General features: G+C 38.2%; 2 protein-coding genes across 15 annotated transcripts; both read left to right on the top strand.

The window, feature by feature from the left end:
• The first annotated feature begins 629 nt into the window (after window positions 1-629).
• LOC103706014 (BTB/POZ and TAZ domain-containing protein 3) lies at window positions 630-9,213 on the top strand. Of its 14 annotated transcripts, none has more exons than XM_008789945.4 (8): window positions 630-876; window positions 993-1,052; window positions 1,152-1,280; window positions 3,573-3,938; window positions 4,940-5,070; window positions 7,255-7,561; window positions 8,269-8,582; window positions 8,712-9,213. In XM_008789945.4, exons 4-8 carry the CDS (start codon window positions 3,597-3,599, stop codon window positions 8,839-8,841), a joined length of 1,224 nt encoding a protein of 407 aa, XP_008788167.3. In that variant the 5' UTR covers window positions 630-876; window positions 993-1,052; window positions 1,152-1,280; window positions 3,573-3,596; the 3' UTR covers window positions 8,842-9,213. The 14 variants fall into 14 exon arrangements, 8 of the variants coding, with proteins under 8 accessions (XP_008788167.3, XP_088570985.1, XP_008788169.3 ...); XR_015974864.1 differs by having other exon boundaries at window positions 632-876; window positions 8,229-8,582; XM_088714859.1 differs by having other exon boundaries at window positions 632-876; window positions 7,255-7,608.
• Window positions 9,214-11,426: 2,213 nt separating this feature from the next.
• On the top strand, window positions 11,427-27,245 carry LOC103706013 (sister chromatid cohesion 1 protein 4-like). Its single transcript, XM_008789942.5, has 16 exons — window positions 11,427-12,204; window positions 15,364-15,622; window positions 15,777-15,874; window positions 15,976-16,025; window positions 16,684-16,748; window positions 17,314-18,392; window positions 18,481-18,921; window positions 19,063-19,207; window positions 20,065-20,201; window positions 21,047-21,652; window positions 21,733-21,875; window positions 22,000-22,212; window positions 22,517-22,550; window positions 25,332-25,443; window positions 25,547-25,676; window positions 26,901-27,245. The coding sequence occupies exons 1-16, from the start codon at window positions 12,081-12,083 to the stop codon at window positions 26,997-26,999; spliced, it is 3,735 nt and encodes a 1,244-aa protein (XP_008788164.3). The 5' UTR covers window positions 11,427-12,080; the 3' UTR covers window positions 27,000-27,245.
• Window positions 27,246-27,989: the final 744 nt, after the last annotated feature.

The raw sequence follows: 27,989 nt of genomic DNA, 5'->3' as shown, positions 1-27,989 counted from the left end.
ACCCTTCTGGCCTAGACGAGCAACTCATCTTGAGGGCATGTCTCTTTATCGTATGATTTCCAAACTTAGAGCTGCAATGCTCTAAACATAGAGGTTATATGATTTTAGTAAACAAAACACATCCATATACAAAAAAAATAAAAAATACGCCTAGGATTAGCACACTATATATTAGGTATTTAGCACCTAAGCACGATTCTAATTATTAAATATTTAACTTAAGCAAGCAACGGGAATGCTAGAGTCCAATAATTTACACAACAATGTTGGATGCGTCAAATTTAGTGCTCGACTAACAACGGAATCACTATGTTTGGCCAGGGATTGTGGCTGCACCATAGGTGTAGCATGCAACTATTACATTTCCCTTCAAGACAAGACAAGGAAATTGCACTAGCATTATTTTTTTTTTTTAAAAAAGAAAAAAAATTCTATAGCGGGCCTTGGTTCCATTGGAGGCCCACACGTATGGGTAGGATGCGGTGGGCCCAAACCCCGCTTGCGTCCTTTTCTCGCAGATCCCTGTTCCCGCCGACCACCCGTGCCATTGGCTGATTACTTGCGTGTCGCTCTCCCATTGGTTCGTCCGCTCCTTAGGACACGTGAAGGTCGGCTGGTTCCCACTCGGCCACCCGTTTTTGTTCTGCTGCCGTTTTCTCCACCGCTCTCTTTTTGGGAAAGAACGGAAGCCGGGGCTCCCCTGCATCCCTGCTCTCTCTGTCTCTCTTTAGTTCTTTGTTTCTTTTTTCTCTCCTCTTCTTTTTATCTTGCATCTTCCTTTCCTGTTAATCGAATCTTCTACGGGAACGAGCTCTGGCAAGGAAAAGAATGGAGCCACGGTTTCGATGCATCTAAATATTCTCGCATAGGGTCGAGGTACGTCCGTTTTGATGGGAAAACTCGAAGTTTTGATACGAATTTAGATGTTAGAGGTGTTGAATTGTCTGCTGGTTATGAAATGGATGTCTAAGAACTGAAGCTTATTGTTGCAGGATTTGATTGATCATGGAGACAAAAGTTGCTTTTACTTTCGATGAATAGGCTGCTATTTGGTGCATATATTGTTCAATTTTAATTTTTGAGAGAGCTCTGAGATGATACGGTCATGTATATGATCTTGTGATCATCCAGGTCTAGTGATTTTGATTCAGGTACACCATACCGTGCTGAACCGGAGGGCAGGGGACATACCGTACTGTACCAGTATGAAGGAACCGGCCCCTGCATTGGGTGTACTGATATAGTAACAGAGTGGCATCATACGGTGATACGGCGGCTCGGTACTTAATTTTGATAGATGTGGATAGAAAGATCTTGGCTGAATTCTTATTATATTTAAATGCTTGTAGGTTTTTTTAAGTATATTATGGTCGATTCTGATTTCTGGTAGCTTATATTAATGTATGTAGGGTTTGAAAGAATTACAAACTTGTGCGCATGTTTGGATTTTTTTCCCTTACAAAAATGCATATGTATGGTAGGTATCGGATATGAAAGCCACCTTAGCATAAATAAGGCGTGTTTACATTTTTTTTTCACAATATATAAGATTTATGAAACCCAGGAAAGGGTTGTTTTGGTAGTGCCATAGATATTTTCAAGACCAAGCTTCGCTGTCTCGGCACTGGATCTCGTACTGATGTCACATTAGCATAATGTCGGTACGGTATGATGCAGAATTTTTTGGCATACCGGATATCGGTACGCCACCTATACTGAGTACGGATACCGAATGGGTACGGTATGCCCCATACTGTCCGATTCAAGCCGGTACGGCCTATCATGTTCAGGACAAACGACAAGTAACAAGCTACTTATGGAGAGAGGGAGATGTTATTTGAGGCAACAAGTCTTGGGCTAGAGTCGTAGTTTTAAATAACGGCATTATAACTGTTATAATGGCCATTATAAGAGTCTTGGCCAACTCCATTACATTATGAAAATAAATAATACGGAAAAATATAGCAGCCATTTTTTTCATTATTTCCTGCTACAATGGACCTTTGTAACACAAATAATAGCCATTATTTTGCCTTGTACTTTTTCTCATAAAATAATATCTATTTCAAATTTCTTTTTTTTTTCAAAATTTCCTCCAAAAGTTATTGTATGGTCTAAAAGTATTTTGTTTATCTAATAACAAACAAAGGAAAAGATAACACTTCAATATCTGGACTTGGAAACTCATAATATCTAAGAACATAGTTTTGCTCTCAGGAAATTTCTTCTTTTAAATTCTCATTTTTAGCAGCAAACGTAAGAAATAAGTCATATTGATTTATTCTGCAAAGGAGCATGGAATTTTATTTATGGAAGTTAATGCACCCTAGTCCCACAACTGATTTTTAAGTCTACCAACAATAAAAAGGTTTATAATTGATGGTTTTTTCATTTAAAAGATCTAAGGTTTATGAACAGCAGGTTTGTTTTTTTTTTTTCTATGAAAAACATCTCAAAAGAAAATCTATATACAAAAACATCAGCATGTAGTAGCAAATTTGTGTAGCACTCAATCTACATGAATACACTACAATATTAGAAACCAAACAAACTGAACCGATCAACCTAGATAATTCAAGTAGCGCGAAGAAATATAAAGATCTTGTGCTATTACATCGGCATGAAAAGAGAAAGTAAGCAAGGAAATGGAACAAGCTACAGACTATACATGGTCCACTCATTATAGGGCTACCCATACAGTCAAGCTGAGGAGGAATGTATCACTTTAGAAACAATATGTATATGGAATCTTATATCTGAATACAAAGTAATACTGCCCAATGACCCTGTCCTTTACTCCAACAATAAATCTCAATAACTGTTGCCTAAAGTAGAAGCCTTTAGTATCTTATTAAATACTTAACCCCTAGTAGAAGGTTTTAGTACGAGCTATCCCCTTCCTCTAGGATGTGGAAAATGGTTGTTTTGTTGTATATTCATATAAGTAAAGGAAAATGGATGTATAACAATCATTCACTCTGGCACTTTTTGCACGTGAACTGATGAATTTGATGGTAATTAAGAAAAACAAAAACAGCTCAACTTGGGGTCAGATGCATGGATGTTATTTTGCCATTTGTTCCTTACTAAAGCTGGGTCTTTAAAATATAAATTTAGGTGTGTCTATATAATTCTTCACTTTCTTCATTGGATTTTGTTTGGTCTCATCTGGTATTCATTTCTTAGAGTATTGACTATCTGCACCAGGCATTTGAATGCAAACAAATTATTTTTATTATCTTTATCAAATATATGTCATAAAATTTCACATAATTTTCTAAAAGCGAGATATTAGATTCAAGTGGAGAAAATCTTTTTACATTATAAAAAGAGTGAAATTTCTAAACACACAGATAATAAAGGCGTTCTCTTGAAATGTTTTGCCATCACTCAAGATTTGATAAAATTGAAGGAAATCATATCATTAATGCAGATACTTTGTTTTTTGTCTGATTCAGAAACTTGTATGTCAGCTTTTTTTCTGAGAAGATCTATCTTAAGCACTCTGAAACCAGAAAGGGATGCTGTTATTTATGGAAAAATAATAATATCAGTTCTGTGTTTCATTGCAGCGAAGATTTGAGAAAAATTAGTTGATGGCATGCCTGGAGCTGGATTCTCCACAACTTTTTTCAAATTGCCTATCGTATGATGGTCCCTTCAACCTGCATCTAGACGGAAGCATTTCTGCTGAACTTTTATCTTTGTCGGATGCTTGCACATCTTCTCAATCCCATTGTAGTAACATTCCCAAACCACCTCCACTCCCAGGAGCATCTTATAGCAGAAACAAATTATACAAAAAGCTACAGGGTTACAGTATTATTCCTGATGAAACGAAGCATGCATGGGACAGACTTTTTTATGAAGGATATGAAGCTGATGTCCATGTTCTTACAGATGACAAGGGCATAATTTTGGCACATTCAAGTGTTCTTGTAAGTACGTCGCAATCCTTTACATCAGTCATGTGCATGGTGTGCCCTACTTCTTGATATCACAATGTGCACTGTGCACCACATGATTGTAGGAAATGGAATAATTAGGAATTTTATTGGAGCTGATATATGGCCATACAATGTCTTGGAATGGCCAATCCTTTCTAACAAAGTCCTATGTTGTCTTTGATATTAGTTTTGAATTAAAAAAAATATCCACATAATTTTGTAGGCTACAAACCAATGTAGCCTTCTAAAGAAGTCTTTCTTGCCATGAGGTCTATAATGTTTCTACTGGAGATCTCTAAGGCAGTGCAACTTACATGTTCCAAATAGGTTAATGATTGATCTGATGTTATAAATTACCTCAGTATAGGTGAAACAAGGAAATTGCCAGTAAACTTGTAATTAGTAGTGGATATTTCAAAATATAAAGATATGCATATGTTTTCTGTCATGCATCCATGGCATCTATCAAATGCTTTTAAATATTGAAATTTAACAGGTGAGCTATCTCATGATTAAGGACTAATCAAAATATTGTCTTCAATATTCTTGAAGTTTGTCTGTTCTTTCCTGTTAATTGGACTTTTACTAGTTTCTGCCCAGTGCTCTAGATATCTGTGAAGATTTCCAATATAGAAACCCACTTAAAGAGGCTATGACATTGTGCAGGAGAAGTGAAATCATAAAAGCTAATTTGCTGAATTTATGTTAGTCCCTTTCTTTTAGTTTTTTTGTTTTAGTTTTTTTTTTCCGGGTTGGATTCTAGGTATCTCCAGCATTCCTCCAAGATTGTATATGCTAAAATGAGCTGAAGATATGTGAACGCCATTTATTCTTTCTTCCCTTTTCTATCCATTTTTGAAAAAAAAAATCTTATAAAGGCTTGATTAATCCTTGGATTTACCTAGTGCACTTAAATTTTCTTTAGTCTTGAAGCCCAACATCTATCAACTGATTTTTCACTGAAGAATAAAATTTGGCATATCTCTGAACAGGGTATTACATCTCCAGCGCTGAGAAGCATGTTAGAACTAGCAAGAGTAAAAGGGGGTTTTCGATGTATTAAAATTCCTGGTGTGCCTTCAGAAGCTGCCCGTGCATTTATCCGATTTCTTTACTCGTCATGGTATGCCTTCATTTCCTCCTTTCTTTGCTGCAGTTTCTTGGGAATTTTAATGTTACCAATAAGGTTAATGGTTTAAAATTCACTGGTGCCATGGGTGTGTGGAAGGCATTTCGTAAATTTAATTCGTGCATCCAAAAATCTGAACATTGGACATGGAAAAGCTGATTTGACTCTGTAGAAGCACTATCTCTACTATCTTAATGAGAGAAGCCTTGATGACTGACGCTGCGTCGCCCTAATGTAGCCTGACTTTTAGAGTGCCAATGCCACAATTCTTATAGATTTTCTATTTCAAAAGATCACCACCTTTGCTCCACATTTAGTAACTTAGACTTTCTGAAAATTTAATAAGAAAAACCTGTGCTCAGGTCTACATCTTTCCTCTTTTTCCTCCTCTTATTCATGTGCATTACTGGTGTCCTTTGTTAGTAAAATTTAATGGACAATGAAAGACTTGCTAAATATGTTTGCATCCCTGCCAAAGAATTCATTCACATGAGAATTGGTTTTTCTGAGAATTGTTCAATTAACATGTGCATGAAGCTAGAGTTTTGGATATGAAGTTGCATTAGTTGATTTGACTTGAAGAAATCGGTAACATGGCATTAATACATGGAGAACGCTGACCAACATGTTGTGCATTATGCTCTAAAATTCATTTAGACAATCTTGCCTAGAAATTGTTGATGTGGCATCTTGTGGTATGCCTAATAGTCCACAAAGATGCAGGGGTTGGAAGGTTTAAATCTGATCTTCCAATTCCGCAATCCATGTTTTGTTCCATTGGAATATATTCCATTATTAAAGCTAGTAGTCTTGACGGAGAGTGGGACTCCGCCCCTATTATGATGCGTGTCCAGATATGATGGAGCCTATCGGGCATGTCCTTTTCCATTGCCCGAGAGCAGTTCAGATGTGGCAGCAGGCTAGTTTTGACTGGTGCTTCCTGCAGTCCTTGAGCCCGGTGGCAGCCTTCCTTGAGTATTTGAAAGGTTCATTTGATGAGAACCTCCACTGACGGCGGGTGTGTCAGGTTTGCTTACACTGCTTATTATATATGGGTGGACAGGAACTCCAGAATTTTTGAGAGGCGACGTCAGAACTATAGGGCGGTGGCTGACAGAGCACTCCTCCATGCCGATGAGTTCTTAGCTGAGCGGCTTCTTGGAGGACCTGAGGCTGCGAGGCATATCTGGGCTTCTCACATAGTTTTTAGAGCACCTCGAATAATATTCGTCGCCTAGGAGGCCCCACCCCCAAACTTTCTCAAGGTAAATTTTGACTAAAGTGTGTCTGATGATGGGAGGATGGGAGGGGCTGGTTTTGTGATCAGAGATGCTGATTCCAGATTGGTCACTGCTGGAGGTTGTCGGCTTTATGACACCTTGGTTCCTGAAGCTGAACTCAGAGCCGCTTTGGAAGGCATTACTTACATGCGGCTCACTTTGAGGGTGGACTAGAATCACTTGGAAGGCGACTCAGCGACGGTGATTGGATGGATCCAGGGCCATGCCAGGTCTAGCAACAAGCACCCGTTGCTGTAGGACATCCGCAACCTGTTGAGGGAATGTGTGGCTACCTAGGTCACCCATATATATCACGAGGTGAATGGGGCTGTTGATTGGGTTGCATTGTTTGTTGCACAACACTCTGGTGCCTCGAGTTGTAATGGCTATGAAACTTCACCTCTCCCCCTTCGCGACCACCTCTTTTCTGACTTTTTTGGATGTATCCATACTAGGACGGCATGATCTATCTAGTTTACCAAAAAAAAAAAAAGGCTAATAGACTTCTCTACTCATAGGAGGGGCTGACACTGAGCCCACCTCAGTTTATTGGAGTGTGGACTAGACTTGAACTAGGGCCACTAGTAGCCAATGCCTAGAGAGTAGTGACTTACCAACTTAGTCACCGGCACGTTCAAATCTCAGAAACTTCTTATCTGGGATTCTTTCGCTAAAGATATTTATCAAGCTACACCCATTCGAGGCCTGGACAATGGACTTATTTATTTTGTTATGGTTGTGAAACTTGTTATGGTGATAAAGACCTGATCTTATTGAATTGGTATTAGACACTACTCAGCAGTGCATAAGGACTCAATTGGGTGATTTGCTGGGTAAGAGTTTATAAAAAGTTATATAGTTAAAGGTGTATTGATCTTTCTTTCAATTTCCAATGCAGCTATGAATTGGATGCAATGAAGAAATTCGTTCTTCACTTGCTTGTCATGTCACACACATTTTCAGTCCCTTCACTGAAAAGGGCTTGTATCAAAGAACTGGAAACGACATTGCTGACCAAGGAGAATGTGGTTGATGTGCTTCAGTTAGCCAGAGAATGTGATGCACCACGCCTTTCCCTTTTATGTACTTCTTTGATCATTAAAGAGTTCAAGGCCGTCTCAGTGTCAGAAGGGTGGAAAGTAATGAAGCAAGCAAACCCCCATCTCGAGCAGGAGCTTCTCGAGACTCTAGTGGAGGCAGATTCTGTAAGTTCAGTTCTTCTCGTGTTACAACTTGCAAGGTTCTATTACAGGTATTTATCTAATGTTTGCTTATTTTTCAGATATTGTTATGCGAAATTTGCAGTGGCACCGATTTTTATTTTCTATTGCAAACCATAATTATGTTTCCTACTGGAACATGTGACTAGAAACACCCTTTGTTGATTTGGTACTTACCGCAATGCAGAACTGTAGGCACCCAATCCTTGTAAATTTGCTGCAGAGAACAGTTTGAAACTTGAGATCTTTTACATAAATTAAACAGTGAGGGTAATATAACATGCTTGTTCAATACATGCGTCCATACTTATTTACTGTTCTGTCTTTTCTGAATAAACTATCTTTTAATTTTCTGAGTAATTATCTTTTACTTTTTTTCTCCTCTTCTTTCTTCCTTCCTTCTTTTCTTTTCTTTTTTTTCTTTTTTTGATGAAAAAGAAGCCAACACAATTCAAACCCTCAGACTACCTAAATTGGTCCCTTCCTTTTTGCTCCCAGATATTTAGAACTAATTATATTCTGTGAGAGGTAATGATTGATAGGGAAAATCCTAAATTTGCGTATCTGCAGCGACGAACACATAATAAGAGGCAATAAATTACATCGCCTATCCCTTATACCTTGTTCTAATTTTTATTTGTTGTGCATGTAGTCATTGGACCTGATCGACATCAGTCTTGGCACTGATGCAGAAAAAGCAGGAGAGGGCAAAAAAGATGGAAGAAAGAAAGGTGTACATGCAGCTGTTTGAAGCAATGGAGGCTCTTTTGCACATATGCAGAGATGGGTGTCGGACCATTGGTCCCCGTGACAAGATGCTCAAAGACAACCAAGCCGCATGCAACTTCTCAGCTTGCAAGGGGCTGGAGTTGCTGGTCCGCCATTTCTCAGGCTGCAAGACTCGTGTTCCAGGTGGTTGTGCACATTGCAAACGGATGTGGCAGCTTCTTGAGCTCCATTCCTGCATGTGTTATGAAACAGACTCTTGCAAGGTCCCCTTGTGCAGGTTTGTCACTCATTAGCTTGCTTTGATGGCAAATGCAGAATAACAAATTGGCATCAACTAGATGCTTCTTGCTGCGAGTTCAATGCTTTCTGCCTGTGATTATGAAGACTTCACCTTCCACTCTTGCAGTCATTTCAAGGATAAGATGCGGCACCTAAGCAAGAAGGAAGAACTGAAATGGAAGCTGTTGGTGAGCAAAGTGATGGCAGCGGAAGGCACCATCAGCTCCATCTCCGCCAGGAGACCCTTGGTAACATAAACTTGTACTGCAAGCAACAGGGGGGGATCAGAAGTATGTCTACAAGAATAAGTGCTACAAGTACCGTCCACTTATCTGTATTAAAATAAGCATTGCATGCACTCATTTTAGGTTGCCAAAGCTTGTTGCATTATTGACATGGTGCCGCCATATGTAAAGAAATTATATCAGAAGTAGCTTACAGTAACTTAAAATTTCAGTGCTAGCTTATTATATGTCATTTTATCCATCTTTTCCCTGGGGTGGTCATGCCTGGATTTTGTGGTCTGGTGATGGTAAAAATAGTGCAGTGGTGGAATTGAACAAAATTTTGTATCACTCTGCATTCTGTGCCTTTTCCTATAATTAATATAAACTCGTCCTTTGGATGTATTGTGGTGTTATTAATTCTACCGGTGAAAAGAACTGGACATGGATTTTGTTACTTGAGAATTGAGTTGGAAGAACACAGATTAGGTTTATCAAGAGCATGGTTATGAATCGCCGTCGTGCTGGCTTCAAATCGTTGGCGGCGTGGCTCGAACCTATAGGTTGTTTTGTCCATCCTTATCGAAGTCTTTCTTGATAAAAATGTTCATTTTCCTTGGCAAGGCAGCTCCACTACTGGTGAGCAAAAATGAGGTAACGAGATTCTGCTACTCTGCATTTTCAGTTTCTACAATTGGCACATATTTATCATCTGGTTTCATATTTTTAGATTTTGAGCATTCAGTCTAAATAAGCAAAAATATTTCGACTGGTGTTTCAGATCAACAAAAATATTTGTGTGGAAGTTATGGGAGTGGCATGGAACGGCCAGGACCACCGAACTCCCACTTAGGCTTGGTCCCCTGCCACACATTGATTGTTTTGAGAAGAGCGGTCTTCAACGGGATTATTGCAGATGAGGCGGGCTTATGCCATGGCAAATGATGCAGGTTGGATAGAGGATTTGTTTGATTAGATCCAATTCCTATGGATTCAATATATAAATCAAACCAAGTCTAGCTATTTGTTAGATTGGATCAGCTTCTTTTGAGAGAATGGGAGGAAGAACCGCCACTTGTTCTATTAACTGTCCAAGTCTTGACTTTTTAGGATGGCAATTTGAACCTTTGGTTGCTAAGAGAGAGATGATAATCGGAGCAAGCCTTAGTGCACAATTGGCTTGGGTCAAATTAAGTTGACATTTTCTTTTTTCCTTCAAATCTGACAAACATAAATGGATTGAAAGACCCGACTTTCATCTTCCTATTTTAGATAAAGTTATATTGTACACTTTATTCACCAATATCATCGTGCATCATTCTAGCGAGTGCATTTTCTTCCTGTAGGCTTCATTCATCATGCACTTGTTTTGCTGATTAGCCCATAGAAGGAGGTACGGTGAAAGGCGTGGTACACAACCACATAGTATATGATGTAATTTCTCCTATTTTAAGGTTCGATTAGAGTTTGGGATAATTTGATACTAAAAAATCTTCTAAATATTATTAGTTTTCATTAGTTAGACATTGTTAAAATTCTCATGGGCAACCAAAACTCACCATCTATGCATTATTACTAGCTATCTAGAAAATTTCATGAAAGTATTTGTGTGTTTCAGCAAGTCTAGATTTAGGCCTCGTCTTTGATTTTCTATGGGTTACGTTGACTCAAGGCTCATTGGCTTGTTGTCCGAACCAATCCACTGGACACATCTGGTGATCAGCCATGCATGAAAGATCAAAGAACACAAATCACTGCATCTTCTTTCTGTAGGATTCATTCATCATGCACTTGTTTTGGTGATTGGCCCACAGAAGGAGATATGGTGAAAGGCACGGTACACAACCACATAGTATATGATGTGATTTCTCCTTTTTTTTAGGTTCAATTAGAGTTTGGGATAATTTGATGGTAAAAATCCTTCCAAATATTATTAGTTCTCATTAGTTGGACATTGTTAAAATTCTCGTGGGGAACCAAAACTCACTATTTATGCATTATTACCAGCTATCTAGAAAACTTCACGAAAGTATTGTGTATTTCAGCAGGCCTAGATTTAGGCCCCGTCTATGATTTTGTATGGGTTCGGTTGATTCAAGGCTTTGTCCGAACCAATCCACTGGACGCATCTGATGACTGTCCATGCACAGAAGAAATCCGAATCTTAAATCACTCTATGATGCACCGTTCTAATCTCATTTATCAGACGAACAAAAAAGGAAAAATTAGGCAACAATAAAGAAGGGAAACGAAGCCAGGTAAGACACCAGCTATTGTTTCTAGTTACTTATAGGAGCATGGATCATATTTAATATGAAAATCTTAATTATTAATTGTGAACTCGCTGTCATCATTTTGTCTTTCCTCTTTCATCTAATAATTTCCAGCTTTAACAACAGGGGATTCGCTGCCTGCTCCTACTCCATTTAAGTCAACGCGTTGCCATTGACACTTGGACGAGGGCATTCTTGGAATTAAACAGAGGCCTTCACACGTTTCCCTACCGTGGCTTCTTCGTATTGGATGCAAACATAATCCTAAGGTTAGGATTTTTAAATTGACGAAAATATCCCCACTAGCCGAACGTGATCTAACCCGGCAAGGGATATTCCTCCGACGTCGACGATGTTATCATCCCACATCGCGGGATCGCGCAGCCCCGAAATTGGACGGTGGCCATTAGATCTCCACGGCATGAGAGCAACGTGATGAGAAATGAACGGTTTGGATGCGGGTAAGAGGGAATGGATGGCCGACTCGAAAGTCGAAAATATTTACTTCTTCCCCCCCAAAAATCTTGCCTTTATTTTTTTTTCTTTCTAATTCTCTCTTTCTCACTCTCTCTTCCCCTCCCCTCTTCCTCTCGAGTTCAATTCTTCCGACCTCGAGCTATACGGATCTCTCGTTTCATCCCTCGAATTTCACCATTCGAGGGTGTATAGGCGGTCCGAAATCGAGATTAGGGTTTCGGGTGGCTGGAATTTCGGTGGGTTCTCCGGCCGCCGCCGCCGCCGCCGCCGCCGCCTCTTGTGGGGACTTGGTTTTCTGGAGCTGGTGCTTGATTCAGTCAGTGGAGTTGCTGAAAGTCGGCATTTTTGGTAGCCCACCGGCGCTGAGTGAGCTGGGGTTTGGCAAGTTTAGATCTTGGGACTTGTTTCAGGGGGAATTTCGGAAGTTAGGGTTTTGAGGGTCGTTGACTTGGGGCAGGTTTTGGGGGAGGAGGGGTTTGGATGGGATTCTAGGGTTTGCGGGGGTGTTGAGAAAGGAGTAAGATGTTCTACTCTCAGTTTATTTTGGCCAAGAAAGGGCCACTTGGAACGATATGGATCGCAGCTCACCTGGAGCGGAAGCTGAGGAAGAATCAGGTCGCGGATACTGATATTGGTGTCTCAGTAGGTTGGTATCCAGTAATTCATCAGCTATTCTAACCTTCTCCTTCTTCGCCTTCTTGTCTGCTCTGTTCGTCGTTTTCTTGCCCTGTTACCCTTTTTGCTCATAGCTAACCACCATTTTGATTCATCCTAATCTTCTAATTTAAGCTGAGTATGCTAAAACATCGATTAAATGCATTTCTTTTTAGCATCTGCTTTTAAAATGTCAGTCTTTGGGAATTGCAAATTTGATGTACCTGCTGCTTAGATGTGTCAAAATTTTAATTTGATCACCATGCTCAGGTGTGTCAAATTTTTAATTTGATCACTACAACATTTTTGGTTTTCGGCTATAGACCACATAGAGTTTGGTTCTGGTGAATTCAATGAATTTAACTCCTGGTGTAAAATTTTCTCCACATTTAATATTATGTAAAATTTTTCTTTTCTGTTTATCCATTATAGGACTGTAGCTGAGCAAAAGTTCGGTTACAATTGCATCCATTGTTATCTGTGTCTGATTTATGAATGCTCTACCACTTGTAGTTAATTTCAATACACGAGGCTTTCTCCAATCCTCTTTACCCTTCCATCCAAGCCTTTCACTCTAAGGTTCGCCGAACTGGTACCAGAGGGCATACCAGCTAGTGACCGGTTTAGCACGGTATGGGTTTGTTCCATGCTGTTCTGGGGTGTCTAGACAAAGGGAGAGGGAGAGGGAGGGGGAGGGGGAGGGGGAGGGAGGAGGGGGAGAGAGAGGAAAAGAGAGAGGGAAAGAGAGGGAGAGGGAGAGGGAGAGGAAGGGAAGAAGAGAGAGGGAGGAGGGGGAGAGAGAGGAAAAGAGAGAGGGAAAGAGAGGGAGAGGGAGAGGAAGGGAAGAAGAGAGAGGGGGAGGGAAGGGGGGGGGAGAGAGGCTGAGAGAGAGAGAGAGAGGGTTAGAGATGGCTCGGAAGCCCTAATCGAAACGGGGATCCCTATTTTGATTAGGGATTTTGAGCCTGGAGAGCTCCCTCTTGGCCTCTCCACCTCTCCCTCTCCTGCTCCCTCCCTCCTCTCTCTTTTCCTCTTTCTCCTTTTTCCTCTCCCTTTGTTTTGAACCGAAGCTATGAACTGTGCCAATAGTTGACTGGTCCGGTTTGGTACACCCCGAATCAGCTGATTTAGCACAGTTCGGTGAACCTTATTTCACTCTTTTTCTCCTCTTCACACAATGATTGATAGAGACTCTCTTCCTTATAGTGATCATATCAAAATTTTCTGCACATTATCGGAATTCTCTATCAATTTATCCTTGATGTGACTGCCAGTTAGTTCCTTGATAAAATATCCAATTCAAAAAGAAATCCAAACAACATATGGCTTCCTTACCCTGACCTATGACCATATTAGACTTAATCAAAACAAAACCTACACAATATAGGACTACTATGGAAGCCATTTGACTCACTATAGATAAAAAATTGTGTTCTCAAGTAACAATAATTTTCTAATTTACATAAGAGTGAATTGGTATTAGGGTTTTGTTGCACCTAATTTCTTGGACAGGATTCATCGCCATACACGTCCTTGGAATGATAATGGTGTTGCTCCGGCAAGATGATTGGAGGAAATTGTGTATGGGTGAGATCAAGAACGCAAGCGAACTGAGTTACATAAATGACATGCTGAATAGTACAGCATGCATTGCATAAATGGGAATGTTGGTTTGTGGCAAGACTTTGAGAGTAGGATGCATTCAAAGAAGCTTGGGAGTTGCACTAGCATAGGCAACAATAAATGAAACCTATTGATATCATGTTGCATGCTGCATAAAAGATAGATATACTGTTTTACATGTAAGGACAGGGATTTCATGTAATGGTCCATGTATGGGAGAGGACTTGAGATAAGCTGAACAGAAGCTGTAGAAAGGATTTGCAAAACTATGCTGATTGTTGATGTATACGTTATAGTCTAGATAATTTTAAAAATCCAGCCTCAGATATGTTGGATTATGAAATTGTGCTTAATCTCTGTTATGTGTATGGCAAGTATTATTAGTCCTATTACAACAAGAATTTGATAAATAAAGGGGTAGGTTGGCATGCTCTGGTTTGATAGCTATGATGAGATTTATGTTGTGATTAGTTGCATCACCAAGTAAAATATGTCAGGTACGGATAAGACAAAAACTGATAGATTTGAGTCAAGTCAGTTGACCATAAGTAGGCCTGAAATTTGGCAACTTGCTGTGTCAAAGGAGCCATAACTCTGTTGGTATTATTTTTTCGCACGTGTTCTACTAGTTCTATGTAGAAGAAGGCTCCACAAGGGTAAGGGGTTTAAAGGTAGACAACTTGTTCATCTACAGTTGCTGGTTACCACTCTTTCTTGCTGCAAATTAATAAATTGCATGTGATGTTGTAACTTTTTTCTTTTTGGGAATTTTAGAAAACTAAATGACTTTTCTGTGAGTGAATATGACTACAAGATGGATTTTATGGAGGCAGGGGATTGAGAAAGCTGTATAATTTCTATTAAGAGGACGCACAACTACCGATACTTTTCACTTGGAAAGATTTAAATTTCAATCTTTTTTATTCTTGTGCACAAGCACTTTTCAGACGATAAAAGTGTTAGATCCAGATTTTCCAATGAGGATGTTGTTTTAGTATCAGAGTGATTCTTTAATTATAATGTGCTTGTAGTTTTAAACAGTAATGCATATTGTTTCCTCATTGATAAACTTGTCCAGCTGTTATGGTGAGACACATTATTGCAGTTTGTTAAAGGTTCTAATACATGCCTTTTATGGATATGTTATCTTATATTGACCAACATATTGCACTCTTAATGTTCTAATACATGCCTTTTATGAATATGTTATCTTATATTGACTAACGTATTGCACTTTTAATATTTTCCATTTGGGCATGTATGATTTTGTGTTGTCACTGGCAAGGTTTTAAATACATGCCCAAATAGGACTCGCCTTTACTGACATATGGTACAGTTCCAGTCAGGCACAGCAGCTGTATCATGTGTCTAGCGGTATACCGAGCCCTGGTACCATACCAGTACTGTACTGACTCGTATGCCCCGCATGGGCCGGTACTTAAAACCTTGATTATCATTTAGAAGCTTAAGTAATTTAGTCCCTCTGTTGTCTTTCCTATCTCATTTTTCTCTAATTTTTTCAATGCAGATTCTATTCTTTTCCCTGAAGTCCCAATTGCACTGCGATTGTCTAGCCATCTTCTGCTAGGTGTGGTTAGGATATATTCCCGGAAGGTCAATTATCTTTTCCATGACTGCAGCGAGGCTCTGCTCAAGATAAAACAGGCATTTCGGTCAACTGCAGTTGATCTCCCCCCTGAAGAATCTACTGCACCCTATCATTCCATTACTCTTCCAGAGACCTTTCATCTGGATGATTTTGAGCTGCCCGATAGCGCGTATGAGGGGTCAGATTTGGATTCTTCCTCTCGGTGTTCAATTGTTCATGCAATATATTATATCAATTTCTAAACATGCATTTCTACAGTAGGCTACATGTATGAACGGGGTTGTGGTGGTTTCATTTTGCTGTAACTGCAAAGATTTATTCCTTAAATGCAGTGACTTTGTCGACCGCCATGTCAGTTCGAAAGAGCAGATTACACTTCAAGATACTATGAATGGTACAGGATATTCAACATCGCAATTTGGACTGGATGGTCGGTATTCAGTTATAAAGCGTGATGCATTTAATACAATTTGGTTACTGATATCTTGTCCATGATAAATTAAGTTGTGTGTGCTGAATTTGTTTGTACAGAAAGATTTGGCGATGGAAATGCTTCACAGATTGGCTTAGACCTTGATGAGGTAAATGCTAATGCATGTGTGCATCTACACATATATGCACGTGCAGGCCTGTGCATAGTGTTCTTCCTTGTTTTTTGCCTTGTACCATTTGATGGAAATTCTTCATTTAGTTTTTTCCCCATAATAATTTATTTCTGATTGCCGATGAATATATTGTGTCAAGGCTATCGTTATGTCCATTTCAATTTGCTAATGATTACAATTGAGGTAACTTCAACTTGTGTTAGCATTGAAGTGAAGTCATGCAATTGATCCTTAAATTTCATAATAGATTTTGAATCAAAAGGTCATAAAGGTCTGCAAAATAGACTTTATAGGGTATATCCATGAGCTAGGTCCTTGGTTGGTTGACGTTACCTAAGAATTGGATGATTTGAATATATCTTATCTTACTTTCAGTCATTATTGGTTAATGCCAGGCCCGCATAATTGTTTTGGGGATCTATGATGGCCTAGTAAGCCTCATATTGTATGTTTTTTTCTCCCTTTTGTATGGGCATGTGCATTCGCCTGTGCTAGAAACAAATCACCACCGAAAAAAGAAGAAGAAATCTTTTCTGGAGAGAGACACAAATGAAGTTCACCTTTTAAGGGAAAAGAGGGTATTATTATTGTTCTGATTTCTTACTTTTTATATTTTTGATTTGACCACTGACAGGACTTATTCTTGGACAAGCATCCCTCACCTCAGCATGCATCAACTCCACTGGGCTCAGATAAGTGGTAAACTCTTCTGTTTCATTCTTTGGCTTCCTTTAGTGTTAATAAAAATCTTTCTTTTCAGTTTTTTTAGTTGATTTGTTCTTTTTCCTTTAGTCTTTCTCTGATGTTCCGGCCTCCTTTATGCCCCTAAGTTTGATGATTATCTGAGAAATAAGGATTATGCAAATTCTTTTTTCTCTCATAAAAATTCATTTTTATCCCAGCATTTAGTTAATGGTGCTTTATGTTGATATATCATCTATTCTTGGCAACCTCAAGAAGCCTTTTGGGAGTTACTATTTGAGTCTTCTAGTTGTCTTTGAGGTTCGACGTAGCTTGATTGTTTAATAAATTGCCATAATGGCGATTGCATATTTATGCGTGCTCATCAATGTGGTTTCGTTAAATATTCCGATTTTCCTTGTTATTTGAACTTCAGAATATCAAATTATACTCATTGCACTGTATTAAATGTTTTTTACCAGTGTACTATATAAGCTATTCTCGTTGGAATTTTGCCGTGTGTTATTAACGACAACCTTAGGAACATCTGAGTTGTTTGTAACTTTAACATGTTTCCCCTCAGTGCTATGCATCAGGGTCCGTCCTTGTTTTCTCTTGCTGACATGGAAATTGATGAAGGTGAAAGTGGGTTTAATAAGGATAAGTGTGTTGAAACTCCAAATGATTTGTCTGAACAGTCTAATAATCCTGACAAGCATATATTTCCAAGAAATGATGGCACTTCACAGTCTCATGGGTACAATATTCAAACTCCTGATCTTAATGAAGTATTTTTTCCAAATGATCATATTGAAGGCCCCACTGCAGTACCCAGTCAAATTGATTTTGTTGGCACTGCTGATGAAGCTGCATCCACAGAGTTGGTTGAATGTGCTCAGGCTCCATCTACTCCTGGTTTAATGGAAGAGACAATTTCAGCTGCTGCACAGGGAAGTCCTGCTTTGAGTCCACAAAGGAAAACTTCACCAGTAACTGGTGAAGAGGCTGTGAAGTCTGATAAACCTAGATCGCAATTGGAATGTCGAGATTCAACAACTGAAAGTGGTCCTATACAAGCAGAAATAATGGACTGCGAGCCGGTTAATGTTGTGCAACTGACCTCTTTGCCTACTTCAAGTGGGTTTGTAGCTGTAGCTGATCAATCTCATTCAGAATGTGGACATAAGAGTGCAGATAATCTACAAAATGATATTGTTTGTGAAGTGAAAGACATGATGGTTGGCAATCAGATTCATGATGATGGGGATGCCATGCTTCCTGAAGTAAATCCCTTGGATGGCCTGGTATCTGTGGCTAATACTGAAGTAACGATCATCACTTCTAAATTATCTACTGAAAGTATACTGGAATCAAGTGTGACTTTAACTACTAAAAGCACTTCACTTGAGGATAATGCTGAGCCATCAGTTCTCAATAAACAGGATTATAAAGAAGATATTGACCATTGTCCCAATAGCAATGCATATCCACTTAATATTGATAGCAATTTGCAACTGAATCAAGCCAGTTCATTGTCGGCAGAAGATGGGGTTTTAGTAGAAAGTATCCCTGAGTTTTCTCGACAAGACCTGAGAGCCCGTTCAGGAACTCCAGTGAGAGAGGAGGCACTCAATGTTAGTGAATCTTCTTTTGATTTGCAAGGTAGGTTTGACAACTTTGGATGTTTCTTATTTGCTATGACTGATTAAAAGTAAGACAGTGGATTCCTTAGCTGTTATTGCTTTTACAGGTGAAGACTTCAACATAGCTAATGCAACAAACACTGATCTCAAGATGCACCAACAGTCAGGACATGCATTATCAGAACCTGTACCAGGTGTTAGCAACCCAAATGAACCATCGACTGGTCCTATTTTGAAAGATACCCAACTAGATCATTTGAACTGTTCTTCAAGTTCTGAGTTTCCTGAACCTGAAAAAATGCTTTTAGCCCCAGCTGGCAATGTTGACCAGGTTAGCGAATTAGGACAGCTTACTGCAGAAAAGGGGGTAATAGAGTCTGATGGAAGTGTTAACAGGATCAGTAGCCTTTGTGGCAAAAAACGTCGATTAATGGAGAGCACACCAGTTTTGCAAAATGGGACTTCCACAAAGATGTCCGGCAAATCACGAATTAGACGAAACACTAATTATGTTCCAGATGATGATGATTTGTTGGCATCAATTTTAGGTACAAATTTATGTTGCGTTGTCCTAAAAGAGATTTGGCATATAAGAATTTCCTATATGATGAAAAGATACTGGACTTGCATATAGATACTTTACATCTTCCTTATTATCTGAGTTTTAATTAAATGCCTGATTGTGCCAGTTGGAAAAAGGACTCCAGTCTTGAGGATAGGTTCAACCCCGCCACCCCCCAAAGCAGCTTCTCTAAAACGTCCTAGGGTAACAACCAGACTGGCCATGCCCAAGAGGAAGGTTTTGCTGGATGATACTACAGTCTTACATGCTGAGTATGACCTGTTCCCAATGTTTCTTGCTCTTCATATTCCCATTTATCATACATACTGAGTATGACCTGTTCCACAATTTTTCTTGCTCGTCATATTCCTGTTTGTACGACATCTATGCACCAGTGGTCATTGTAAAGCCCATCGGAACTTTGGGGGCGAAATGTTTTGAATAATTTAAAACTTCTCGGATCAATCTTCATGATTATTCCCCAGATTTCTCTGACAATTCATTTTTTTATTTTTGATGATTTTATGCATGTTATTTGGAATCGTTTTTGGCAAAAACAATTTAGCAATTCTTGTGATGCATCTTGAGGAAATTTTTTCAATTTGATTTCCCCAGATGGGGGAAATGAGTGGGAAACATTAAAAAGCTTGCGGAATTAGTGATATCTTATTCTTATAACAAAAGGAAATTAGAAAATTACTGAAAAATGAATTTTGAATTGTCTGAAGTTCCAATCTTTGCAACAACTTTCTTGCATGTTTCTATTATTGCTTCCCATCTCCCACCTGGGGGACTTTTTGGACCCTTCTTCCCATTTATCTATCATTCCCCAAATCCATTTCTATCCTTTATTGAAATATCCTGTGGTTCTTCTGGCAATCATTTCATGTATTTTTATGAACATTTTTTTGTACAAATCTGCGTATTTATGAAGAAGTTTCTGGATTTGGCATAAGCGAATACAGACGAATTTTAACTGTCTAATGTTTTGATTGACGAGTATTTCCTAGGCATAATTTATTGCGAATCCTGAATCTGTGACTATGGTCAGAGGTGATATTTGTTGCTTTTCATTCTTTTAAACTTTTAAATGTGTTGTTTCAAATGGCTTTTTTATTCCCCTTTTCAGCGCAATTCGGCAACAACTGATAAATGCTCAAGACATACGCCGCATGCGAAAGAAGGCTCCATGTACTCGTCCTGAAATTTGGATGATTGAGAAAAGTTTATTAGAAGATGAAATATTCAATGAATCTATAATTACTGGTGAGTGAATATAATTATTTTAAAATTCTTCTTTTCTTGTGTAGTGTGACAGATTTTCATTCTTTCATTACCTAATCAACATGATAGCTAATTACCAAGTTCATTATTAACATGTTGATTGTCATTGATGTTGATTTTAGTATTTTCAAATGGCCAAAAGGTTTATTATTTGTTAAGTTGAGAGTAATAGCATTTATAAAATTGGGCATGTGTTGTCTTTTCATCTCCTATGAAAGAAATTTTGATGCCAAAGTCTAATAACTTGTTTGTGATTAGTTTGCCTTTCAATAAGAGAATCCACAAACAAGAAAGGACAATGACAATTCTCAGTTATTTGGAGACAACCACAAAAGCGACCTTGACTATTTTCAGTAATATGCATCAAGTGGATCACTCAGATCCTGTCAAGTCTAGATTGGACGATGGTTGTTTCATATCGATGATCTGAGCCGTTGGATGTGATCTACTACCTTTATACTGCTTACACACCAAAATCATGTGATTTGGAGAGCCCTAGCATATGCATCAAGTAGTCAAAAGATTAGATAGTTTAAATAACATGAAACAATGCATGTTTTTTTAAATACTTGATGCATAGTTTGGGGGTCTTCAGATTATATGACTTGTTGTGTGCAAGTAGTTTAAGGGTAATAGATCACACACCACACACACACACACAGAGAGAGTTTTCACTTCTGCATACATACATATATGCATACATACATGCGCACGCGCACACACATATGGCGTTTGAAACCTATATTGGAAAACAGTTTTATGATTTTGATGAGTTTGAACTTCTACATTTCATGACCCTATAATTTTTATGTGATATGTTTGTTCAGGTGTATCAGTAGAGCTGAACACCTTACACAATCGAAGATATGATTCTGAAGCTGATGAATCTCATTCTCGTGCTGACCCATCAAAAGAGGCTGAGCTTTCTAGAAGCTCAGAGTTTGTTAGAGAAACTAGTGGGAAAGAAATGGCTGAGTCCATTCCAGTTATGCCAAATAAAGCTGATGTTGAAACACAGGGACCATCAGGCACATCTGCATCGGTTGAGGCACTGTTTAACAAAGACTCCAGTGCTTATGATGCTCAAGAGCATTTAGGATCCCTAACTGATCTTCCTCAGCCGGATTTATCAAACGATAACCAAACACATGCAATTACAATGATGGAAAACAATATGCAGGATGAAAATGCTGAAGTTCACATGTCTACACCTGCAAAAGATTGTGGAGTTGAAGATACTGCGGTTCACAAAAATGAAGATACTGCTCCATCCTCTGAGAAGATTGATGATATACACATGCATTTGGAGCGGCAACCACTGCATGAGTCGAAACAACCTGCCAGTGAGCTCTCAGAGATGAACAATGAAGCATTACAGATAACTGAAGTCACTTCTGTTAGAGGCTTAGATGTTGCTGAGGGTGAAACCAGAGGTAGGATAGTTGATGAAACTGCACTCTCTGTTGTAAATGATGATAATGTGTTCCACACTAACATGCCGGTATTGCTACAGATGCTTCTGTCATGGCAGGAAATGGGGGCATAGCAGTTGCAGTAAACATAAACTGCCCACATGATGCTCATGCTGATGTTGGCAAGAAGGGACACACAGAGACATTAGTCTCTATACAAGATAGCAGTTTTTTTGAAGTTGAGGTATGTTTACAAACACTTTCGAGTCTCGACTGCTATTAGACATTCAAACTCTTCTATGCCAGATGTGGCCATGAAGGTAGTGAAATAGCTGACCCAATTGCTGACTCCTTATCGGACTGTGCAGGGAAAGGATGATGGTTTAGATGCTAGAGTAGAAGATGGAGCTGTGATGCAGAAAAACTTGAATAATGAAGTGAACTCATTTCAAGCAAATACTGAAATCGAAAATGTTCCATCTGCAGTTGGAGAAAATTCTGGTTTGCAGGAACTTAATGTAGAGGGTGGTATGGATGTAGAAAGCGCTCCCGTGGATCTTGCTGCTGCAAAAGAATGTAGTGTAAGTTGTTGACTTATTTAATGAATGCATGTAAGAAGATGCCTGTTCAAGATCATGTGTTAAGTTGCAAATGTTAGTAGAGATTTATACTGCTACAGAGGTATATATGTACATATGCACATGCATCTATGATATCCACGCATGCACATAAATTCATGTCTTTGAATATTATTCTTACTGTAGGTCTGTGTGACAACTGCCACATTCTAAGTTGGTCATATTGTTTATTTTCATTTGACATAATTCACATCATCTAAATCTCTCTTTCATTTTCTCCATTAATAATTTTTTTACCATTGTGCAGGATTTTTGCAGTGCAGTCGATGGCAATGATACAGGTAATCTTCTAGTCATGATCTAGATCTGCATCTTCTCTCTGTTTTTTAGTATGAAAGGATTGTCATCTGAGAGATACCATAGACTTCAAGAGACCACACTTAGAGCTATAAAATACTTGCACTGGTGTGCCAATGGTTTGTCTAAGCCTTATTTCAGCCATAATCAATTAATCATTAGCTAACTATTAGGTTAATGTGTCTTTATGGAACCTTTTTAATATTCATCTCTATTAAGAATTACAATATCTCTCAAAGCAAGTTCTATGGAGCTCATGCTTGCCTCTTATTATCTGTATACTATGAGGCTGTTTAACCCTTCTATACTGACTGTGGAAAAATCTTAACCCCTTATTTGTCCTTAAAAGTTTTGTTGTACATGCACATGCTGACCTTTTTCCTTCGTTTCTTGTGGTTCAATTGTTATTCTTCTCCAATGTATTTTTTTTACCTTTTTGATGCCAAATCTTCTGCACATCCATCTAATTTTTCTGAGGGATGGATCATTTCTTAAATTGCTGTAGGATCATAACCTACTATTTCTGAGACTAAAGTAATAAATATTTTTATTCTTTATTTTCTAGAGGAAAGGCGTAACCAACTGTTTATTAATTTAGCCTTCTACGTTGAAGGCTTGAGAAGTTGCGATGTATATTTTTGTCTCTATACATAGTTTTGTGTTCTTTTCCCTGTGGTATGAGTCATCTCCATTGATTGGAATTTGGTCCATCATAGTTTAAGAATTTGATCTAGTTTGATGTTAAGTTGTTAACACTTCATGAACTAGTGCTGATATCTTGACCAAGATAACTTCAGTAAGGGAGCTAGAACATGGAACAAATTAGCCGGAGGGGAAACCTGCCTCAGATTTTGCACAAAAATTAGGGAATAGCCATCCAGCTTTTTCCAAGACTTGAGATTATATGGAGTAAGGAATGGTTCAATATATGGGGAACATTTGGTGCTGCTTCAATACTTTTATCCCCTTTCAAATTCTTTGGATGCCTTAACTTGAAGAGGAGCTATCATCAGCATGATCATTTCTTATATCGAATAGGTGCTGATCAGACACCACGAAGAAAGGGAAATAGTAGATATCTGATCTCAAATTGCTACTTGCATGGTAAGACCCTTATATGAGAATGAGAAAAGAGAGTGGACAAAAACAGCGTCCGTTCAATGAATTGGTGTTATAGGTGCTTTATTGTTATGTTAAGAGTCTAGGTTATGAACTAATGGCAATAGATTAAACCTGCATCCCTTTAAAGAAATTTTGGTCCACCATAATTCCTCTGCAATAGTTTGTGTCACAAAATCTCCTCAATGGAAGAGTTTGTGGGATAAGCGAAAAAGAAAACAAAAAAAGAACTTGAGGAATAAGAAGAGAGAATGAGAAACTATGGAGGGAAATGGGGCTAGAGGTAGAGTGTACAAACAGGCTTTCCGGGCTTTATGCCCCTCATTATATTAGAAACCTGATTTGTGGTGTTGCTTAAGTTAGGAAAATGATAAGTGTGCTTAAAAGAGGCCAAAATCCTTCACCTCAGAACTAATGGAATGGTAATCCAACTGATTGACGACTATATGTTGCTTAAGTTGGGAAAATAATAATTATACCTCCAAAAGGTGTTAGCTGGCTACTTATTTAACCTCATGCAGATTTGCACCCAACATGTGTTGAGACTCAAAAATATCTTATTGAGAATTAAGTGACAATAAAAACAGCAATTTGAACTCTAAATTAACATTGCTTTTCGGTGAGTTTTCTGCATCATCTCTCATTCATCTTCCTATCCTGTTTATGAAGTTCTCACCTTTTATTCAGATCAATAAAGTTCTTTCCTTGGAAGCAATACTTTTGTCCATTGGATTGGTATATGTGTCTTTATATATATATATGGTCAGGATCAAGTTACACCTGGAATAACTTTTATAGAGTTACTTTTTTTTTTTTTCAAATTGGATGATAGAAGTTCTACATTGATGATCCAAGCCATTGGATGTGATCTACTATCTCAAAACTTCTCACACCCAAAAAGTCATATGATTTGAAAACCTCTAGCCTATGCATCAAGCAGTCAATTTTTTTCACATTATTTAAATTGGTCCAATTTTTGACCACTTGATGCATCAGGTTCTCTAAATCATCTAATTTTTGGTGGATGAGCAGTTTAGAGATAGTAGATCACAACTAATGCTTGGATCATTGATGTATGGCCTCTATCATCTAATTCAAAAAAAGGTGTAACTCTATAAAAGTTTCACTAGGTGTAATTTGAACCCCACCCATCATATATATAAATGTACTACTTATTTTCTTTTTTTTCCCTTTTTTTTGAAAAATGAACTAGTTCAACCTTTTCCTTTATAACATCCTACCAAGATGCGAACAATTGCAAAACTCTTAGTCAGCAATTTTTTTCTGCTTCCGTCCATGTCAAAGGTCTGTTTGACAAAAAGAACCAGCTGTTTATGGTCATCAAAGCATGCTCGTGATACTATTTTATAGGCTCAAGGAACAAAGTGTTCTAGGAGATTAGTTGCATCATAGCTACATTGTGAAAGCTAATTGAAAAGGCCATGTGATAATAATTGTGCCCTAAAAGTGAGTTGGAGGATTCACGTGGTAGACAAAGGCATGTTTCTGCCTTTGGCAATTGATTGATTTAGCACTTGATTTTTGTGTAAATGCTAGTACAGTCTTTGCTTTGGCATCTATGCAAATATATGGGAAGTTGGTTTTCATTTTCATAACCTTACTTCTTTTGCTGTTTTGGGTATCAGAGTTTCTTAATGTAGATGATGAAGCAGACTATGATGACGCAGCAGACCATGACATGCCAAATCCCGAAGAGGCCCAGTCACTTGAAAACAGCGGTTGGTCTTCTCGGACTAGGTAACCTCGTAAACTGGTTGTTTCATTTATTTGTCTCTATTTTATGTTTCTTTTGCTTGGGACTTTGTGAACATACATTGAATTGTTTGTGCCAATATTATAGGGGTGTTGCAAGGTATTTAAAAGTTTTGTTCGATGAAGAATCTGGACGTGGCAGAAAAAATGTTGCCATGGATCACCTTTTAGCTGGTAAAACTCGCAAAGAAGCATCAAGAATGTTCTTTGAGACTTTGGTATGCCAATCTTCTCAGATTTTCTTACTGGCTGTTTAAACTCGATCTGTTTTCTTTCAGTTAAATGTTCTTATGTGCAACAAAAAAAAAAAAAGAGTTAAATATCTCATAATCATATGCTGTATTATACAGACACAACAAAGTTATATCAAGTACATTTGTCCATACGTGCATGCGCACATACATATGTATGGATACAAAATATAGGTTAGAAGACAAAATCCACATGCTTTACATGGGCATAGGTTGATGCACAGACACATTTTGATTTCCTTATCATTGTAGTTATCTAATTTCTTTGGAGAGGAAGGCCAACATGCTGCAGTGTGTATTAACTGTTAGCAATGCGTAACATGGGTCGGCTCTCATCTTCCTAAGAGTTGCAACTCCTGCTTCTTGATGAGTTGAAACACAGACACATGCACATATCTGTCTGGAGAATTAAAACCACATGCTTTACATGGGCATAGGTTGATGCACAGACACATTTTGATTTCCTTATCATTGTAGTTATCTAATTTCTTTGGAGAGGAAGGCCAACATGCTGCAGTGTGTATTAACTGTTAGCAATGCGTAACATGGGTGGGCTCTCATCTTCCTAAGAGTTGCAACTCCTGCTTCTTGATGAGTTGAAACACAGACACATGCACATATCTGTCTGGAGAATTAAAATCTCAATTCTTGAAGTGCAAAAAGAATTATAGAAATTTATAATTGAGGATCCCCCATGCTGATCATTATCTGCTATACTTTAAATACCTAGAAATATATAATTATATATTTTAGAGGTGTTTTATGCATTCAGTTGCCAACAAATGGAGAACGCCAACAGAGCCAGCATGCTGGAATATGTTTATATAGAATCTGCATGTTGTTTATACATTCTAGAACATGTATTCCGAGGGTTTTTTTTTTTAGATTTGGTGTTTTTGAGCCATAACTTAATCAAATCATTGTATCGTGTTATTGAAATTGCAAATTTTGTGACCATGGACGCATAAATAGGATAAATTGGTTTCAGTCCTACTAGTAGGAAGCAGTCTCTCTCTCTCTCTCTCTCTTTGTGTGTGTGTGTGTGTGTGTTGGTGGGTGTGCACGGGCATGTGCGCTTGCATGATCTATTGTTGCTGTCATTTTTTGAATATTAGCAAAATTCATATTTTCAACCCCCCACCCCTCCCCCCTTCTTTCTTCTCTTTTGCATTGATATGTGCTCTTTTGCAGGTTCTGAAAACAAGGGATTACATTAATGTTGAACAGGAAAACCCTTTAGAATGCATCAATATCAAGCCTACAATAAAGCTTCTGAAGTCAGAGTTCTAATGCAAGAGGCACACAATAATATAAATAACCTTGTATTTCTAATTTATGGTGATGCTTGCTCCACCCTTTTTGTTGCTCAGTCACCTCATTTTGATTTCCACAAAGTCATGTCTTTTATTATTTCCTTTTATTGTACTGATCTCCTAGCTTGGGGTGGAGTGGAGTTGGTGCATGTGTTTGTACACGAATTACATACTCTGTATATATATTTGTAAATTAAATCATTTAGTGTTGGTATTCTATAAAGTTAACTGGTCTTCCTGTTTAATTAAGAAGTTTTTTTGGACCTTTGGTAACTTCTTAACTGGTGGCTTAGGGATGCAAGTGTATCTGGTTGATGATATTTCAATACCCATACCACCTCCCTTGCTGCAATGGATGCAGCCTAGGGGTGGTGTGGATATTAATAAATTAAGTTCTTGTCCATTCTTATGATTTTCCAAACCAAAACGGTTGAGCTAGACCCAGTTCTGGTGCAGCTGCTCCAAGGATTTTGGAAAATGATAGCCTAGCATGTTTTTCAAAGTTGATCAAAGTTAACATCATGTAACATCGAAGGGAGTGGGTGAACTTTTGAGGTCTATATTATTTAAACTATCGATTGATGTTTCTAACCAAGATTATTATTTTCAACTTGATCAAGATGTGAGTTTTGAGTCAATTTTTGACAATTGGTGCTGCATTCTCGATGTGCATGTGTATGTGTATATGTTTGTATATATCATCTCGTGTTTACTAGGTTTAAGAGGTTGCTATAACTCAAAATGAGAGTTTTATTTGTTTGTCTATGAGTTTTTACGAGTAATGAATAAAATGATTTCTGCTTTTGTTTGATTTAGTATTCTTCAGGTAAGATGATTGCCATAAATTAGTATCTTGGGTTCTGGAAAACACTCTCATCTTTATGTACAATCTAATATCTGCACGTAAGATGCTTGATGGAATGTCTATCAAAAATTCATGCATGCATCATCTCTTGCTTATTAGGTT

This window comes from Phoenix dactylifera, chromosome 2 (assembly GCF_051530095.1).
Source record: "Phoenix dactylifera cultivar Ajwa chromosome 2, Ajwa_hap1_PhDact_Kaust_v1.1, whole genome shotgun sequence".
NCBI classification, from domain to species: domain Eukaryota; kingdom Viridiplantae; phylum Streptophyta; class Magnoliopsida; order Arecales; family Arecaceae; genus Phoenix; species Phoenix dactylifera.
Note: the sequence above shows the minus strand (reverse complement) of the source record. Positions and strands in the feature narration are given on the sequence as shown.

Coding starts and splice junctions, on each gene's coding strand:
- LOC103706014 (XM_008789945.4), top strand. CDS start 3,597: ATGGCATGCCTGGAGCTGGATTCTCCACAACTTTTTTCAAATTGCCTA. Junction 5,071..7,254: donor CGATTTCTTTACTCGTCATG/GTATGCCTTCAT, acceptor TTTCCAATGCAG/CTATGAATTGGATGCAATGA. Junction 8,583..8,711: donor TGCAAGGTCCCCTTGTGCAG/GTTTGTCACTCA, acceptor CCACTCTTGCAG/TCATTTCAAGGATAAGATGC.
- LOC103706013 (XM_008789942.5), top strand. CDS start 12,081: ATGTTCTACTCTCAGTTTATTTTGGCCAAGAAAGGGCCACTTGGAACG. Junction 20,202..21,046: donor CAATGAATCTATAATTACTG/GTGAGTGAATAT, acceptor ATGTTTGTTCAG/GTGTATCAGTAGAGCTGAAC. Junction 22,213..22,516: donor CTGCTGCAAAAGAATGTAGT/GTAAGTTGTTGA, acceptor ACCATTGTGCAG/GATTTTTGCAGTGCAGTCGA.